This window comes from Scyliorhinus canicula, chromosome 10 (genome assembly GCF_902713615.1).
Source record: "Scyliorhinus canicula chromosome 10, sScyCan1.1, whole genome shotgun sequence".
Classification (NCBI taxonomy): Eukaryota; Metazoa; Chordata; class Chondrichthyes; order Carcharhiniformes; family Scyliorhinidae; genus Scyliorhinus; species Scyliorhinus canicula.
In genome coordinates this window covers 53,724,522-53,744,483 of record NC_052155.1, presented here as the reverse complement: position 1 = coordinate 53,744,483, position 19,962 = coordinate 53,724,522, and the positions used below count along the sequence as shown (strand labels likewise).

Here is a 19,962-nt window from a genome sequence, read left to right as displayed (position 1 = left end):
GTGTTCCACCCCGGGAAAAAGTCTCCGACTGTCTATCTATTCCCCTAATCATCTTATAAACCTCTATCAAGTCGCCCCTCATCCTTCTCCATTCTAATGAGAAAAGGCCTAGCACCCTCAACCTTTCCTCGTATGACCTACTCTCCATTCCAGGCAACATCCTGGTAAATCTCCTCTGCACCTTTTCCAAAGCTTCCACGTCCTTCCTAAAATGAGGCGACCAGAACTGCACACAGTACTCCAAATGTGGCCTGACCAAGGTTTTGGACAGCTGCATCATCACCTCACAGCTCTTAAATTCAATCCCTCTGTTAATGAGGGATTGGGGGCAGCACGGTAGCATGGTGGTTAGCATAAATGCTTCACAGCTCCAGGGTCCCAGGTTCGATTCCCGGCTGGGTCACTGTCTGTGCGGAGTCTGCACGTCCTCCCCGTGCGTGCGTGGGTTTCCTCCGGGTGCTCCGGTTTCCTCCCACAGTCCAAAGATGTGCGGGTTAGGTGGATTGGCCATGCTAAATTGCCCGTAGTGTCCTAAAATGTAAGGTTAAGGGGGGGTTGTTGGGTTACGGGTATAGGGTGGATATGTGGGTTTGAGTAGGGTGATCATTGCTCGGCACAACATCGAGGGCCGAAGGGCCTGTTCTATGTTCTAATGAACGCTAGCACACCATAGGCCTTCTTCACAGCTCTATCCACTTGAGTGGCAACTTTCAAAGATCTATGAACATAGACCCCAAGATCTCTCTGCTCCTCCACATTGCCAAGAACCCTACCGTTAACCCTGTATTCCGCATTCATATTTGTCCTTCCAAAATGGACAACCTCACACTTGTCAGGGTTAAACTCCATCTGCCACTTCTCAGCCCAGCTCTGCATTCTATCTATGTCTCTTTGAAGCCGACAACAGCCCTCCTCACTATCCACAACTCCACCAATCTTCATATCATCTGCAAATTTACTGACCCACCCTTCAACTCTCTCATCCAAGTCATTAATGAAAATCACAAACAGCAGAGGACCCAGAACTGATCCCTGCGGTACGCCACTGATAACTGGGCTCCAGGCTGAATATTTGCCATCCACCACCACTCTCTGTCTTCTATCGGTTAGCCAGTTTGTTATCCAACTGGCCAAATTTCCCACTATCCCATGCCTCCTTATTTTCTGCACAAGCCTACAATGGGGAACCTTATCAAATGCCTTACTAAAATCCATGTACACTACATCCACTGCTTTACCTTCATCCACATGCTTGGTCACCTCCTCAAAGAAGTCAATAAGACTTGTAAGGCAAGACCTACCCCTCACAAATCCGTGCTGACTATCCCTAATCAAGCAGTGCCTTTCCAGATGCTCAGAAATCCTATCCCTCAGTACCCTTTCCATTACTTTGCCTACCACCGAAGTAAGACTAACTGGCCTGTAATTCCCAGGGTTATCCCTATTCCCTTTTTTGAACAGGGGCACGACATTCGCCACTCTCCAATCCTCTGGTACCACCCCTGTTGACAGCGAGGACGAAAGGATCATTGCCAACGGCTCTGCAATTTCATTTCTTGCTTCCCATAGAATCCTTGGATGTATCCCGTCAGGCCCGGGGGACTTGTCTATCCTCAAGTTTTTCAAAACGCGCAACACAGCTTCCTTCCTGACAAGTATCTCCTCGAGCTTATCAGTCTGTTTCACACTGTCCTCTCCAACAATATGGCCCCTCTCGTTTGTAAATACTGAAGAAAAATACTTGTTCAAGACCTCTCCTAACTCTTCAGACTCAATACACAATCTCCCGCTACTGTCCTTGATCGGACCTACCCTCACTCGTCATTCTCAGATTTCTCACATATGTGTAAAAGGCCTTGGGGTTTTCCTTGATCCTACCTGCCAAAGATTTTTCATGCCCTCTCTTAGCTCTCCTAATCCCTTTCTTCAGTTCCCTCCTGGCTATCTTGTATTCCTCCAGCACCCTATCTGAACATGCTTTGGCATAGGGTATGGCCCAAAGGTATTTTATGTTAGAATTTTCTGTTTGAGGATGGATAAGCACAAGATATTAGGGATGGGAGATTTGAGATATCAGCTAAATTGAGCAGCTGATTTTTTATCTGCTTGTGGTAGAAAATGATATCTAATTTCAATGCTTTCTCCAAGGGATTCATTTTCTGGTGCTATCCCATCATTGAAGCTGTTTTTTTCGTCCTGACATACACACCTTACCCAAGATCACTTTCCACCCCAACACTGCCAGTTTGGCAGAATGGCAACTGAAAACTTCATTTTTTTGCTCTGTTTCAGTTTAGGCATCTTTAATTGTATTCCTCAACATTCCCACTGTTGACTTTTGCAAAGCAGCGACCAACATCACATGGGTTATACAGCACAGAAACAGGCCATTGAGCCCAACCACTCCAAGCTGGTGTTCCTTTGTGGATTTGTTGTTGAAGTGAGGCTACATACTGTGGTGCGATACAATGCTGTTAGTGCTAAACTTTCAGTATCTCATGGGATGTCCATCTTTTGAGTTGCTGGATGTGTTAATCAATTTCATTCATCACAATGGTAATGCCACAGTATGCAAGGATGGTGCTCCATCACTATGAAGACAACTTCATGTTCTTGCCCTCGTATGTTTGTGAGAGATTAGCTAAAGATACTTCAGTGTTCTCAACTCATGAAGGTTTTCAGCTCAAATCACTTGTGCTGGTAAATAATGCTGAGCTCAAAAGCAGACAGTAACAGTTCAACTGCTCTGATGGTTATAACCAAGGAGTAGCACAATTTGCCAGAAATAGCATGTGAAAGGATGGTCCAGTACCATAGATATTGAGCTACAGCACCTAATTATGACTGAACCATGCAGAATTGAATGAACTTGTTTAATTAACAGAATACACAGAAGTAATTCCTATCTTCTAAGAAGCAAGAATGTGCAAGAGTTAACTGCTTTTGTCACCAGGTGAACAATTTAAACATTCTGAACATGGCAGTCTCTCAAAAGAAAACTCATTGAATGCAGTCCAAAGAATGATCTTTGAATACAATCAGGTGGCTAATAGGCAGAGTTCCAGCTTAAGCGAGCATCCAAGCAGAGAATTTGATCTATATTATATTTCTGTAGTACAAGCACAGATCTTTCTCACCTGGAACATATGCACAGCTACTAAAAACTCTTCAAAAGCTGGAAAGCAAAACTGATCAGTTTGGTCAGATAAGGATTGTTCCCAGTTCACAAGTGAAAAGAAGAAATATCAAATTACAAAGACTTCAAAGATAATTTAAAAATCAAATCAAGCAATCGAAATGTGTGCAAAGAAAGTGAGTGAATGCACACGAAGAGCGAAGTTCTGGGCACTTCAAGAACACCTGTCTTGTATGCATCGAACATCCCCTCCTCATTGATCACAACAGGACAATGCTTAATCTCAAAAATAACTCACCACCAGCAGTACTCCAATCCCATGACGGATAATGTAAAATGCCCTCCCTAGTCACATTTCTATATTGGACGAGAAACCATTAATTGTTCTGAACAGCTTCAGTCAAGTAAATAAAAAAATCGTACACCCTCTATTAAATTTACTAAAATCAAGTAACAATGGGTTTTAATAGATATAGAACATTAACTACCTTAATTAGCTATTGTTTTTTAATATTAAACTGCTACCACTTGATCACGAGTACAAAGGCAACAATGGTTCATTTTTGAAATATCCATATTCCTCTGATCAATGCATTTCAACTTCAAAAGCAAATGGCCCAAATATAGTGAAAAATTCTAACTGAAAGTCCCAGAGATTTTTTTGGTTTAAATTTAACAAGTAGAACAGTGCACCCAACTAAGTCACAAAGGGGGAGGAGCCATATTGAGAGTCAAAGAGTAGGAATGATTGAAAGCATTGTTGAAATTATACTCTGCACTGGTAGGAAGCAAATTCAGGAACACATTGACCTACGTTGCCCAAAGTTGGACCCCAGTTGTGTCTGTTGAAGACCTGCAGACTGGAGGCTGTGACCCTGCCACTAAGAGAGAATGAAAAACAAAAAACTACTCAAGCCTCTGCATTCAGTACCATTGGAAAAGAAATTGTACCAGGTTTTAAAACAAGCTTAAGGTAATACAAATAAAGGTGTAGAAGTGTAATTAGCAAATAAGTGAGAGAAAGAATGGGAAATAAAAAGAATGAAGATATTCAGTGTCAACCATGGTATTCACACACACGCTGTTTTCAGATATACCTTTACACATCAGCTATCACCAAGGCATCAGAAACACTGCATCAGACAATCTTAAGCTGAAATAAAATTTCCCTTCCCTCATGGGCTTCCTCATACCACTTATTTAGAACAGCAGTTAAATACAAGTCAAGACTAGGATTCAAACCATTGTCTCTTTGAAGACCAACTCCCTGAAGCAGTAGCCACTCCAGCTCATGGCCCTCTGCAACCCAACAATTTAATCAACCAGAAGATGACACTACTCTTTCCCCATTACAGAATGCCTGTGTTGCTACTTGCAATATTTGCTGAATGAAGCAGCTGAGACCAAAGTCCAAACCCTTCCGGCTGGAGGGGAAGCAGGAGTGGGATTCAGAGGCTTAAGTTCAATTCTCTAACGCAGTCATGCCACAAGGCTAAGTGCTTGGTCCTTTTTGTGTGTGAAGTAATAGTATTCTATGATATCTTGTGCTATCTAGAGATCTCTCTCAGCAGTGGTTTCATCAGGCCTGCATTATAATATATAATCTTTATTGTCACAAGTAGGCTGACATTAACACTGCAATGAACTGTGAAATGCCCCTAGTCGCCACACTCCGGCGCATGTTCGGGGACACTGAGGGAGAATTCAGAATGTCCAATTCACCTACAGCATGTCTTTCGGGACTTGTGGGAGGAAACCGGAGCACCCAGAGGAAACCCACGCAGACACAGGGAGAACGTGTAGATTCTGCACAGACAGTTACCCAAGCCGGGAATCGAGCCTGGGACCCTGGCAATGTGAAGCGATAGTGCTAACCACTGTGCTACCATGCTGCCCTACTTGGTTCGTTATCACTAACTGAATATATGTAGTAGAAAAACAAGATACTGCAGACGCTAAAAATCTGAACATAAACAGAAAATTCAGGGAATATTTTCTAGTTCTGACAAGTTACAGATATGAAATATTAACACTTTCTCCCTCCAATGATGCTGCCTGACCAGTCGAGTATCCAATATTTTCTATTGGCATACGTAGCACATTGGTCAATTATATACTAATCAGTGTTATTCTTCAATAAATTTGGGCGGCAGTGGTTGCACTGCTGCCTCATAGTTCCAGGAACTCGGGTTCAATTTCGACCTTGGGTGGAGTTTGCAGATTCTCCGTGTCTGCATGGTTGCTTCCGGATGCTCCGGTTTCCTCCCACAGTCCAAAGATGTCCAGGTTAGGTGGATTGGTCATGCCAGATTGACCCTTAGGGTGGGGTTATAAGGCGGGGGATTGAGTCCAGGTAGTGTGGTCGTTCAAAGGGTATATGCAGACTCGATGGGCCGAATCGCCTCCTTCTGCACTGTAGGAATTCTATGAAATAAAAACATTTAGATTTTTGGCTTCCGTGTAGCAATTGAACTTCCATCTTTCATAAGACTAAAAGGCACAGGAGCAGAAGTAGGCTATTCAGCCCATCAAGTCTGCTCCGCCATTCATTGGCACCACCACTCTTGCCCCCGTTTCAGCTTACAAATAGAGGGCAAACCAATTCTGATTTCCAAAGAGGATCCAAGCGTTCCGCCTCCATTTAACCATGAAGCTGTGGAGCTGTACCAAGTTTAAATAGATTTAACATTAAATTTGCAAGTTGTGGATATGAATGATTTCAAAGTTCCATTTCGAGATTTGTCCATCGATGAGACAACAATGTAACAACAGTCCTTTCCAAATCTCCTGGCCCAAGTATTTTAACACCAGATTTAGAAGTCTCCGCACAAATATGATCAAATTGCTTGGGCAATGGATGTAGTTTAAATACTTGTGGTAAATCATACTGCAATAGTCGACTAACCAGTTCAATCAAAGTGGCCCTCAATGTGACCTGATTTTATCCTATTTTTCATGCCTCTGAGCCCTCATCAGATCGGTCACTCCATATTAATAAACTGGATTTCTCTGGGGATTTGCACAAGTGATTATTTTTGAAAGTGAAGCACATGTAGTTCCCTACCTGGTAATTTTATAGGAGTGACCTTCAAGCACCTCTGTCAAAGAGCAACTGCGGCCCTGAGCTTTAAAAAAAAGTACGCCAATCATAAGGACATGTACATTTGTTCAATAAACCACAGTTCCACTACCAACCAGAATTCAACATAGTAAAGGAATGAATTTTGGTCTGCCAATAATTTCCTAACTAATTTTGCAAACTAACTAGATATCACTGACTGAAACAGTAGATTTACCTTTGACGTTTAGAATTATATTTTTGTAATATCTTGTGTGACGAGTACTCCGGGATCAGTCAGTGCTTTCAAGAGAGGACAGGAACTGAAAGAAAAGTGAGGAGGAGAGAAAGGAATAAAGAGCCCCCTACACAAAACTTCATTAGTTGACTAAAATTAGATAGGCAGAAAGGTTTTGCTCCTCCAACAATAGTCTATACATATGCTTACCAGCTGAAAACTCCTTTGCTGTTGCAGCAGATTACAGAACTGTCTACCGAAAAATACACTATTTCTCATCATGAATGAGCATTCCAGACAAATATTTCACCAGGAAGACTACAAAGGAGGTAGGGAAGAAGCAATCAGTTGCCATGAAATTCACAATAGACAGGGAGGTAGACAAGTAACCTGATTTTGTTTCTGAAAAAAGTTACTACAATGTATTTTATTTTTTTTGCCAAATAAATTTTTGTTCTCCAAAAAGAAAACTTGACTGCAATAAAAAGAGGGAGCAAAAATAAAATAGGAGGCAAGCATTTGCAATTCAGTGTTTTCAAGAAGGGAGGTAGCTGGACAGAGACGAGTAGGAGATGGTTGCTTGGGTTTCACTGTTTAATCTCCCACTGAGTGTATCAGGTGGTTGGTTCATATCCCATTCATACTGGTTACGGCGCTGCAGGAGTTTGTGCTGTCGTTGTCGGCACCACTACACCTTCTGGCTGAACGGCTGGGCCTGGATCTACAGGGAAATACAAGATTGATTAGCTTTTATGCACATAAAGGTCACAGTGTTCAAAATAAATCTCTTCCTTCTCAACTATACTTTCTTCCCATCTACAGCAAACTGCACAGACAATGGGAACCTCAGTTTCGCATCTCAGAACTAATCCTTGAAAATGAGGGACCAACTTGGGTTGTCTGAGTCCTGGCACCAAGTGCCAGGCAATGACCATCTCAACAAGAGAGGATCGAACCATCTCCACACACATTCAACAACATTACTATCGCTGAATCCCCCATTATCAACATCCTGGGGTTAGCATTGACCAAAAACACAATGGTACCAACCATATACTGTGGCTACAAGGGCAGGTCAGAGGCTGGGAATTCTGTGACAGGTCACTCACTTCCTGACTCCCCAAAGCCTGTCCACTATCATCCATTAAAGAGCAATTAGGGATGGGCGATAAACGTTGGCCAAGCCAGCAAAGCCCACATCCTGCCAATGATTCAGGGTCACATTAAGAATGAGGAAGCTAGGAGCAAAAGAAGTCAAGCAAAACTCTATTAAGAGTTAAGATGAGTAACTTGACAGGGAAGGACAAAGAGGTAAACAATATAAATCGAGTCAAGAGCAAAACCTATTTTTGCAGAGATAATGTTCAATGACCTGATAAACATATAATTCCTCAACCAATATCCCCCAAAAGCAAATTAACTAATTATTCATTGCATTGCTATTTGAAAGATCTTGCTGTGCACACATTAGCTGCCATGTCTACCTACAAAACAATAGTAACTACATTTCAAAGGAACGCATTGGCCATGAAATGTTTTGGGACTTGATTTAAGCAGAGTTAGGTCCTGGAAGTTCTTTATTTCTGCAGTGAAATTGAGCCATGAAGCTAAGGGATTTATAGAGTGTTATAACCTCAGGACATCTCAAACCACTCTACAGCCCGCAAGTATTTTTTTGAAGGGTTATTGTTGTAACATGGAAAGGGATCACGGCTGGAAAAAAGGTCAGCTTGGGTTTTCTGCTCCTGTTCACAATCCAGTGACCACGGATGTCAAGAATAGTTGAATAGCTATCACCAAGACTAGCAAGTGGAAATTCAAAACAGTGACATAGTTCTTTCAACCCTTATTGAGCCAGCAATAAACCTATTGTCCTGCTTGGCCCCCCTAATCCTCGGTTAAGAACACATGGAAAAGTACCAGCAACAGAGCATTTACCAGAAATATGGGAGAGGAGAAGAAAAAAGAACAAGGTCTGGAAAAAGTTCCAAATTGTAACTAAGCAGAGGCAGAAAGTGACCTGCCAGAACTGACACATAGCTGGCCACCTGAAGGTACACAAGAGCAAAACATCCACTGCCCGGTAATTCTCACACTTTGGGAAAAGCCCCAGCTATCCACTTGGCTTAAAAGCGATGACTCCTGCTTTAACTGAATCATTACAGACAAAGCAATGGGCCAGGATTCACCGATATTGCGGCCAAGTGTTGACGCCAGCGTCAAAACCGGCGCGAGCAACGCCATTGTCAACGGGCCTACAGGCCCAGTAATCCTCCTCTTCCTCGGGGGCTAGTACGGCGGCAGAGTGCTGTGTGCTGATCCGGCGCGAAAGCCGGCCCTACATGGCCAGCGCAAGAATGCCATTGCCGTCACCGCGCCGGCACAAGCACATGGTTGCCGTCTCCATGCTGGCCCCTGGGCAACAAGGCGGAACCCGACGCGGAGGAACATAGGCCCCCTTCGGAATGAGCGCGCCCGCCGATCAGTAGCCCCTGATCGGGTGCCTGGCCACCGTGGAGGCTCCCTCTGGAGTCGGATCCCCCCCCCCCCCCCCCCCCCCCCAATCAGGACGGCCCCCGCAGCCAGAACGCAGAGGTCCCGCCGGGTAGGATCATATGCAAACCACGCCGGCGGGACACGGCGGGCACTAAGCCCGTCGAGCGCAGAGGACGGCGCCTTGCGACCGCGATTGCCGCAGATTCTCTGGTCGCCAGAGAATCGGCGGCCCAGCGTCAGAGGGGCGTGGCATGATTCCTGTGGCCTCCGCCCATTCTCCGACCCGGCAATAGTACAGATTTCAAGTTCACCTGGGTTGGTGTTGCATGAGAAACACACAAATTGAAACCAGTTTTATTACAAATGAAGAATACTAAAGAGTGTTAGGATTGAGGCGAGTGTAATTAGCCTAAGTGGCACATGAAGAAAGTCACCAGATGCAATGTTGTAACATTCATTCCAAAACATTTTCTTCAATAATAATATGGTAATGCATAGGAGATCTTTAAGTTAGAAGTGAGGGTCACTGGGAGAGAGCATTTGTAAGGGCCAACACGAGTGTTCGATGAGTAGCAAGATTTGAAAATTGCTGCGTTACTATGAATTGTGTCCACCAATCTATCTATCCAAGATGGTGGTTTAGTAATCATCCAGATACAGAAGTTGAAAAAGCCAAATTAACAGAAAATAAAAGGAATACACAGGGTGTCCTTGGCCCAACCATCTTCAGCTGCTTCATCAATGACCTCCCTTCCATCATAAGGTCAGAAGTGGGGATGTTTGCAGATGACTGCACAATGTTCAGAACCATTCGAGACTCCTCAGATAACGAATCAGTCCATGTCCAAATACAGCAAGAGTTGGACAATATTCTGGCTTGGGCTGACGAGTGGTAAGTTACATTCGGGCCACAGAAGTACCAGGCAATGACAATCTCCTACAAGAGAGGATGTAACCATCGCCCCTTGACATTCAATGGCATTTTCATCGCTGAATCCCCACAATCAACACCCTGGGTGTTACCATTGACTAGAAACTGAACTAGCTCATGTTAGTACTGTGGTTACCAGGGAAGGTCAAAAGCTAGGAATCCTATGGAGAGTAACTCATCTCCTGACCCCCCCAAAGCCTGTCCACCATCTACAAGGCACAAGTCAGGGGTGCAATGGAATACTCTCCACTTGCCTGAATGAGTGTAGCTCCAACAACATTCAAGAAGCTCAACAGCAGGACAGCATGATGACACAATGGTTAGCACTGCTGCTTCACGGCGCTGAGATACCTGGGTTCGATCCCAGTCCCAATTGACTGTCCGTGTGAGATTTGCACATTCTCCCAGTGTTTGTGTGGGTCTCAACACCACAACCCAAAGATGTGCAGGTTAGGTGGATTGGCCATGCTAAATTGTCCCTTAATTGGGAAAAAAAAGAATTGGGTACTCCAGCCAGGAAAAAGCAGCCCGCTTGATGCTCCCCTTCCATAAACATTCAAACCCATCACCACCAACGAACAATGGCTGTGTGTACCATCTACAAGATGCACTGCAGAAACTCACCAAGGTTCTTCAGACAGCAACTTCCAAACCCACAACCATCTAGAAGGGTAAGAGCAGTAGATACCTGGGAACACCACCACCTGGAGGTTCCCCTCCAAGTCACTCACCACCCTGACTTGGAAATATATTGCCGCTCCTTCTCTGACGCTGGGGCAAAATTCTGGAACTGCCCAACAGCACTGTGGATGTACTTAAACTTCAGGGACTACAGCTGTTCAAGAAAGCAGCTCACCACCACCTTCTGAAGGGCAACTAGAGATGGACAACAAATTCTGGCCTAGCCAGTGACGCCCACATCCCGCAATAGAATTAAAAAAGGAAATCAGATTTAAATAGGAGGATCCTTACAGATTCTTTAGTGAAGCACATATTTTGCTCTTTATGCACATATGTTTGAGAAATCCTTACACATGCCATTGGTAGCAGCTGCTGGTCGTGGACCCATCATGTTAGCATGTGCTGTTGCTGGTACAACAGTTGGGTTTTGATGGGGTGGGGCTCCTGATGGCATATTCGGCTGAAGATTCGGCATCATACGGCCTGCCATGGGTTGCCCTGGCATCATCGTCCCAGCTCCTGACATCTGACCTATTAAAATACCAAAAATCACAAATGAGAAAGACTAAATATGCATCACAACATTGTCAAAAGCACACATCCAACACAGCATGTTAAAACTCAAATCCATTCATATCACCATATGCAATGCGGAATTTTGAAATGTAGACTTTGAACGTGGGGCAGCACGGCAGCATAGTGGTTAGTACTGTTGCTTCACAGCTCCAGGATCCCAGGTTCAATTCCCGGCTTGGGTCACTGTCTGTGTGGAGTCTGCACATTCTCCCCGTGTCTGTGTGGGTTTCCTCAAGGTGCTCCGGTTTCCTCCCACAGTCCAAAGATGTGCAGGTTAGATGGATTGGCCATACTAAATTGCCCTTAGTGTCAAAAAAATAAGGTTAGATGGGGTTACAGGGATAGAGTGCAGATGTGGGCTTAGGTAGGGTGCTCTTTCCAAGGGCCGGTACAGACTCAATGGGCTGAATGGCCCCCTTCTGCACTGTAAATTCTATGAAAATCTATGAACCGGTGCGTGCAAACACTTTTGATGATACAAAGACAAATTGGACGGCAATGCAGCCTTTAGTTTGCTTATGCCAAATGATGTAAAGCATAAGCTGAGTTCAGAACAAAGCTCCTTTCAGTCTGCCTCAGCAATTCGCCTTAACTGTAATTGTTAATCTGCCCATTTCCCACACAACAATGCGGCTTCAGTGGGCATGCTGTGTACTCTTGTTCATAAAGTGGTGCTGAATCACTTGAAAGTGTGCAAGCTTTTCATGTGAATTTTTAAAAAAATGCTAGACAAAGAATGCTGGAAATACTCAGTAGGTCTAGCAGCATCTGTGGAGAGAAGCAGAGATGACGTTTCAGGTCACGACCTTTTGTTTATTATGGTTGCGTCTATTATCACAACACTAGGTGGAGCAGTTCCCACACATCTTGTGATGGCCTACAAAATAGCATTGCAGATGCATCCAGTTTTAAAGTGATGGAAATAACAATATATTATTTGACACGTTATACAACAGATTGCATCAACACTAGAAATCGCTAAGTGTGCCGAAGACTTAAAAATGTCAAAATGTTTCATTGACCAAAATGGAGATCAATGAACATGCTATAATGGACCAATAGGGCAGTGGCATCTCCACGATTTAAAAATTCCACCTGTTATCCAGGTACAAGTACCAGGCAACTGTGCCAGAGTGGGTCACGGGTCTGTGCCCAGCAAAGCTCAAGTTCCCAATCATGGCTTTGGCATCTTTCTGCATGGGGCATTGCCCCAGGGAAATTGTCATGGTCAGCATGGGCCCAGGCTTGGGAACAGACTCACTGATCAACCCTCAATTGCGGGAAAGGGAGGACAGACGGATGAACAGAGAAAAAATTACTTTAAAAAATATTCTAACCCCCGACCTTTGACGAGTTATTCCCTTCATTGCGCATGCACAAAAAGGCTTTCATGCGGTGATTGGAGTCACAGTGTAAAACAATGCTATGAAAGGCAAACTTTTTAGAGTTCAAAGTTCAATCTTCCAAATAAGATGAGGTACTTAAAAAAGAACTTCTCTTAGAAACAACTATTGACTTTACAGTTCTGGAAGTGATACTTCCCAGGTCAAACCCAAATTCTCATTGCAATTTTCTAGTATATATACTTTTCACTGTACATCACTAATTTAACTGTCATGTAATTACTATTTTATTAGGCTACTACAGTCCTCATTTATACTGGATTGCAGTCAACATGGCTGATTGACTGTTTGCCGGCACTGTTTTTTAATTTTTAAAATAAATTTAAGACTACCCAATGTACCCAATTCTTTTTTTTTCCAATTAAGGGGCAAGTTAGAGTGGCAAATTCTCCTACCCAGTCAGGGGGAGAATGTGCAAACTCCACACAGATAGTGACCTGGGGCCAGGATTGAATCTGGGCCCTCAGCGCCGTGAGGCAGCAGTGTTAACCACTGCGCCACCGTACCGACAATGTTTAAAGAGTGTTCAGCTCATCGGCTATTTCGGCAGTTCAAACAGCTGCGCCAGTCATTAAACTATCTCTTCCAGTTCCTTATTACTCAGTATTTTTAAAGTTTGTTTCGAGTTCTGCAGTTTCATGGGGCATACTGCATTTTTCATTCTAAATTGCTGTTACTATCAAATGTAGGTAAGGTGAGGATGACAAAATCTACAGAGGGATATAAACAGGCTAAGTGAGTGGGCAAAAACTTGGCAGATGAAATATAATGTCGGAAAATGTGAAGTCATGCATTTTAGTACAAAGAAATATTGCAGAAAGCTGCAGCAGAGGGGGATTTGGGGGTCTTCATGAATAATTCACAAAAGGCTAGCATGCAAGATCAGCATGTAATAGAAAAAGCAAATGGAATGTTGGCCTTTATTTCAAAGGAATGAAGGATAAAAATAGGGAATGAAAACATAAGATGCTAGACAATCTCAGCAGGTCTGACAGCACCCGTGGATAGAACTGAACTATCGTATCGAGTCTGGATGACTCTTTGTCAAAGTCATTCAGACTCGAAACGTTAGCTTCGTTCTCTCCACAGATGCTGTCAGACCTGCTGAGAGTGTCCAGCATTTTCTGTTTTTGTTTCAGATTCCAGCTTCTGCAATAAATTGTGATTGTAAAAATCGGAACTAGGGAAGTCTTGTATAAACTACACAAGTTACAAGCTGGACCACACCTGGAATACTGTCATCAGTTTTGGCCCCTGATATACTGGCATTGCAGGCAGTCCAGAGAAGGATCCTGGGTATGGATTGGTTTTCTTTTGAAGAGACATTAAATAGGTTGGGCCTGTACTGATTCGAGTTCAGAAGAATGAAAGGCAATCTCACCAAGACATTTCGGACTCTCAGGCAGCTTGACAGGGTAGATGCTGGGAGGTTGTTTCCCCTCGTGGGAGAGTGTAGGATCAGAGGACATAATCTCAATAGTAAGGGTTGGCACATTTAAGACCTAGATGAGGAGGGATTGTTTCTCTCAGAGTAGTGAATCTGTAGGAATTCTTTACTGCAGAGAGCTGCAGAGGTTAGGTCATGAAGTATGTTCAAGGCTGAGAGACAGCCAATTAGGCAAAATGGTCTACTTCTACTCCTAATGGATAATAGTAATACATATATTAGATGGGAAATTCAACAACAACAGACTGACCTGGGCAGTAAAATTCTTTCTGAAAATGTATTTCTTAAATTTAGTTACAGGATGTGGGTTTTGCTGGTTAGGCCAGTATTGGTTGCCCATCCTTTAGAATGCGGTGGCGAACTGCCATCTTGAACCGCTGCAGTCCCCGAGATGTAGGTAAACCCCCAGTGCTGTCAAGGAGGGAGTTCCAGGATGTTGCCCCAGCGACAGTGAAGGAACAGCGATATATTTCCAAGTCAGGATGCTGAGTGACTTGGAAGGTTAGGTTCCCAGGAATCTGCTGCTCTTGTACTTCTAGATGGTAGTGGGCTGTGGGTTTGGAAGGTGCTGCCTAAGGAGCCTTGGTGAGTTACTACAGTGTATCTTGTAGATGGTACACTCGACTGCAATGTGGGATTGATGTTTGGAGCAAATTCAAAGGAGAGTTCTTTAAATATAGAGATTGGAACCCCACATGGAAAAGACAGTTTCAGTGAGATTGTTTGGCTCACACTGTGGTTAACATCTAGGTGGGTACTGAGGGCTCCATGGAATCTGCTTTGGGTCACATCTGACAGTTACTTTGGCGTGTGGTGTCTGACCACAGTTCACTCATAAATTCCTATGTACAGCATACTTATCTTGAATATTAGAGTTCAAGATAAATATAATAAGTGTTTTATATTTCTGAATTTATAGGCTCTGTAAAGAGATAGGTTGGGAGGTGCGGAATAGTGAATATTGGAATTATTTTCTTGTGTTCGCATTGAAAGCTTTCCAGCTTTTTTGTCTGGTGCAATGTAGTTCATTTTTTCTTGTTTGATAAATGTTTCATTCTATGTGTTAAAAGTTCATCAGCAGGCTCCTGTGATTGTTGAGTAATTTTCCGCCATGGAAAGTCAGGATCCCCTCTGGAATCTGACTTGTCCAGCGGCAAAATCATGTAATTAAAGCAGCTTTTATGATTCACAGTGAAAGTGAATAGTTCTAGGCCACTTCAAATAGGTGCAACTATTAAACTTTAAGTGGGTAGAAACTTCATATTATTACCATCAAGATGGTGGCCAATGTATTTTATCCAATCACCATAGTGACCGTGGTATTTTAGCAATCAATGCAGTTAAGTGCATATAATACAAGATAAAGTCCATACTGACACCAGAACCTCACCTTGCTGGATCATGCATATACAAAGTGAAGGACAACAACAGTGCTACACAAACTATTTTCCAATGTGACCCTCATATTAACTGACCACAACCTTCTCAAGACCAATTTGAGATGGGCAATAAATGCTGGCTTTGCTGGCAATGCCTACATATATTGCTGGATAGATGCCAGTGTTGCAGCTGTACTGGAACAACTTGGCTAAGGGCATAACTAGCTCTGGAACACAAGTATGTTGTCAGGGCGCATGGTCTTTTACAGTATCCAGTGCTTTCAACCATTTCTTGAAACATGGAGTGAATCAAAGAAACAGCTTTTTTCCCTCAGCTACTAGACTCCTCAATGACTCTCCCTTGGACTGATCTGTTGCCTGTAAGAACACTATTTACAACGCCCTATGCTGCTCGTTTGGCCCTTGTTCCGCACTGTGACCCATCAATATTTGTTGATGTACCATTTGTCAATGTACTGTCGATTATTCTTTTGTCCACTGTGTACGTACTGTGCATGTTCCCTTGGCCATAGAAAAATACTTTTCACTGTATTTCGGTACATGTGATAATAAATATCAATCAATCAATCAAATTGGCTGAAAGCTGGCATCTGTGATGCCGGGGACCTCAGGAGGAGGCAGAGATGGATCATCTACTCAGCATTTCTGGCTGAAATTGTTGCAAATGCTTCAGTCATGTCTTTTGCACTGATTAAGGATGGGGGTTTTTAAGGAGTCTCTTCCTCCAGTTAATTGGTTAACTGCCCAAGACTGCAGGGCACAGGTCTGATCCATTGATTGTGGTATCGCTTAACTGTCTATCACATGCGGCTTTTGGTTTTAGGCATGCAAGTAATCACATGTTGTAGATTCACCAGATTGATATCCTGCTTTTCGGCTTTGTCTGGTGCTGCTCCTAGAATGCCATCCCACACTTCATTGAACCAAGGCTGATGCCCTGGCTGGGTAGTAATAGTAGAGTGGGGGATATGCCAGGCCATGTGGTTGTGGCTGTATACAATTTTACAGCTGTTGGTGGCTCACAGTGCCTCATAAATGCCTAGTTTTGATTTGCTAGATTTGTTCAAAACCTACACATTTAGCAGTGGTAGTGTTACACAATACGATGGCGTGTTATGAATTGTCCCTGGGCGAGGACCCCTAATTTAACTTCTCGACTGGGATCACAATCTTGGTATGCTCCTGGGTGAGAGGAATAAGCTGGCTCCGCTTCTTTATTCAAACCTCCCGCTCGATTGGTCGAAACAAGGTTAATTTAAAAGGAATCTCTTTTCCCAGTCCAAATGTACGAAGTTTTACAAGGAGCCAATTTAACCAGGCTTTCTTGAGTCAAGGAAAGAGTAAGTACATTCGTAACGAAAACCACAACACATGCACACACTGGAGCTCTCGTGAATGTAAGAGCGTGCTAGCGAGAAAAAAGGGTGAGAGAAAGAAAAAGGGCGAGAGAGAGGGAAAAAGAGAGAGAGAGAAAAAGAGAGAGCTAGAGTGCATGGGCGAACGAGAGCGCTGTAGACACAGGTAAGCAAGGGTGGGCCAGCAGAGTTCACATTCCGTATTCAATCGTTTAAAACTTTTTAAAAAATAAATAAATTTAGAGTACCTAATTCATTTTTTCCAATTAAGGTGCAATTTAGCATGTTCAAACCACCTACCTTGCACATTTTTGGGTTGTGGGGATGAAACCCATGCAAACACGGGGAGAATGTACAAACTCCACACGGAGAGTGACCCGTGGACAGGATCGAACCTGGGACCTCGGCGCCGTGAGACTGCAGTGCTACCACTGCGCAACCGTGCTGCCCTCCGTATTCAATCATAACCAGAATACACAGCAATGCCACTTGCACCTCAACCCATCTCCGCAACTACCATCGAATACATTTAAGCCAGATGATTTAGTTTAAAAAATATCAAACATAAATCCAAGGTGCCAACGTAATCATAGTGTGGCAGCTCAGCTTGTGATGTACACAGAGCCCAACAACTACATTTCCGTATGCAACACACTTCTGGGTGCACATTGCCTAGATGATTAGATTCCTAGATTATTAGATTCCAACTTGTACCTCGCTTATGTTGCATTGTTTTGCCACAGTAAGATCTGCTGTCTGTTCCTGCATTATTTGTGTCTTCCATTAAAGAGGAAAAATAAACAAACACATTATAGCAACTAATTAAAAATCTAAATAACATACTTACTGGGCTGCAGGCTAATCAGAACAAATCAACTGCACAGCACATGAAAAGGTCACCTCTAGCATCATTGCATTAGTTACACTCCAATTATGTGTAACCTATGTATGAGCAAGACCGTGGAAGCGAGAATAAATGAGAATGCTGGAGTGAGGGAGCATGTCAAATTGGAAATTAAACTCAAACGAGATCGCTAAACACTCATCCATCAAAGCAGTTTCTAATCTAACAGGCTAAAAGCTGATTTACAGCATCTTAGGATGGAAAAATTCAAAATATGGTAAAACAAAACTTGCCTATGGCAAAACAGAACTGTGCGGCAAACACATTATAGAGATTATGTTCTGCAAGCAACAGAATTTCTGCCTCATCTATGCTCACTTTTCCACAAGAGTCAGCAGATTTACAAGCTCTCTCAAGCCAGACGAGAAAGATGTTCATTTTTGTTTTCCCTCGGGGGGGGGGATGGGACATGTGCTATGTTATTGGATACCCAAATTATATTCATTAGCCACAGTAAGCTTCATCCAACTGGAGGTAATCAGACTATCCATCACTGCACAGGGTCACGCTCAGTCCTATTCAACTGATGCTTCTAATTTTTAAAGTTAGACGAGGTCTTAACCTTTCTGCTAATTTGGACCTTTCGTTCCTTTTGCTCTCAAGCTGCCGATGTCTGCAGAAATTACAATACACAAATAGTCTGCCAGCGTTAACCTTGACTTCGAGCAGTAGAAGTCACATTTGGAATCATGAGCTCTCTGAACCGCAAACCAGCAATGGCGACTGTGGAGGGGATGCTACCAGCCCAGAGTCATGGACTGGACACACAATCAATTCTGCCAAACAGCATGGGGCAGGCGATGAACCCAAAATTCTCTTTCACTTCAGCATACTTGAGTGGGCCCAGGATGTTTGCACACCTCCGTGTGCAGCCAGAGGCACACAGAGATTGACCATGTCCAGAGTGTAGGTAAAGCCCAAGATCATGCAGCTTTAAACTGAATGGAGTTTCTGCTTCTGTGTTACAATTGTACATGCTCCTTATCCCCGACGAGCGACTTTTCTTCACAGGCAATGACAACTAGTACCAAAGTGGGTTTGGGGTGGGGTGGGGCGGAGAGATACAGACATGTGTGGGGAGTTGGGAAGAGGGTAGCACAAGCATGCTGTGTGTTCGTGTTTGCAAGAGAAGGAGGTTAGAAGATGAGTGTATGTGTTTTCAGGGTTGGGGGGGGGGGGGGGGGGGGGAATATAAAGAGGCCTCACTGAAATTTGGTCACCTTTCACAGTAACTTCATTTGAAGCCTACTTGTGACAATAAGCAATTTTCATTTCATTTCAGGCAATATGAAGAGCATGGCTAAAATCTAGATAAACCCCCCTTCCCAAGTACTTTAAAACACAGATCACATTGATGATCCATAATATGAACATTTTGATAATTATAAACTGAATGGTACTGTGCTGTATTATTGTTTTCTTTCTGCTGGCTTCTGGGGTCATGTTAATTTCAAGTATTAAAATGGGGTCATACTGGAAATTGGCAGTACTGCCTTAATGCACGGAGTCAGAAACTTGTGGATTCAATTCTAGGCTAGAATTTAAAGTTCATAATGTTGACCAGCTCCTCAGTACAGCACTGTTGGAGGCTTTGTTTAACCAAAGTCCTGTCTGCTTTTCCAGTTGCTCATAAATGATCCCATTCATCACCATTTACCCAATATGGAAGTAAAACAGGTTATCAGCTAATTATACAATTGATTTTTGTGGGATCTTGTCATGGAGAAATTGGCTGCCAGGTTTCCAATGCTACACCTTTAACTACTGCATGGTGGCACAGTGGTTAGCACTGCTGACTCACAGCACCAGGGACCCGGGATCAATTCCGACGTTGGGTGACTGTCCATGTGGAGTTTGCACTTTCTCCCCGTGTCTGCTTGGGTTTCCTCCGAGTGCTCCAGTTTCCTCCCACAATCCAAAAATGTGCAGGTTAGGTGGATTGGCCATGCCCATGTACAAAAATTAGGTGGAGTTACAGGGTTATGGGAATAGGGTGGAGTTGTGGGCCTAGGTAGGGTACTCTTTCTTGGGGTCGGTGCAGACTCGATGGGCCGAAAGGTCTCCTTCTGCACTGCAGGGATTCCATGATTTTAAGTACTTAATTTGTTGCAAAGAACACTGAAACGCCTGGAAATGAAAGTCATGAAAGGCAGCATAAGTGCAACACTATTCTCTCTTTTATACTCCGAGTTGTCCGAAGTCATATTTCCATAACATTACATGATCCTTTTCAGTTTGCTTTCTATCAGGAAACAGCATGCTCGGATATAGAATTACAGACACACCAGACAGCAACAGAAGATCATTCGGCCGTTCGGCCCAAATCTGCTCTGACAG

The 19,962-nt window shown here is 43.5% G+C and overlaps 1 protein-coding gene across 4 annotated transcripts in view; it reads right to left on the bottom strand.

The window, feature by feature from the left end:
- Nucleotides 1-6,826: 6,826 nt before the first annotated feature.
- The window catches only part of smarcc1a (SWI/SNF related, matrix associated, actin dependent regulator of chromatin, subfamily c, member 1a), a 260,613-nt gene continuing 247,477 nt past the window's right edge, over nucleotides 6,827-19,962 (bottom strand). For 2 of the 4 annotated variants that reach the window (XM_038808946.1, XM_038808947.1), the window contains exons 27-28: nucleotides 10,892-11,071; nucleotides 6,827-7,153 (exon numbers count right to left, since the gene is read on the bottom strand). In XM_038808946.1, coding sequence (XP_038664874.1) covers nucleotides 7,080-7,153; nucleotides 10,892-11,071 — 254 coding nt within the window. In that variant the 3' untranslated portion in view covers nucleotides 6,827-7,079. Of the gene's footprint in view, nucleotides 7,154-10,831; nucleotides 11,072-19,962 lie in introns of all 4 variants that reach the window. The other 2 variants (XM_038808949.1, XM_038808948.1) reach the window with 2 other exon arrangements.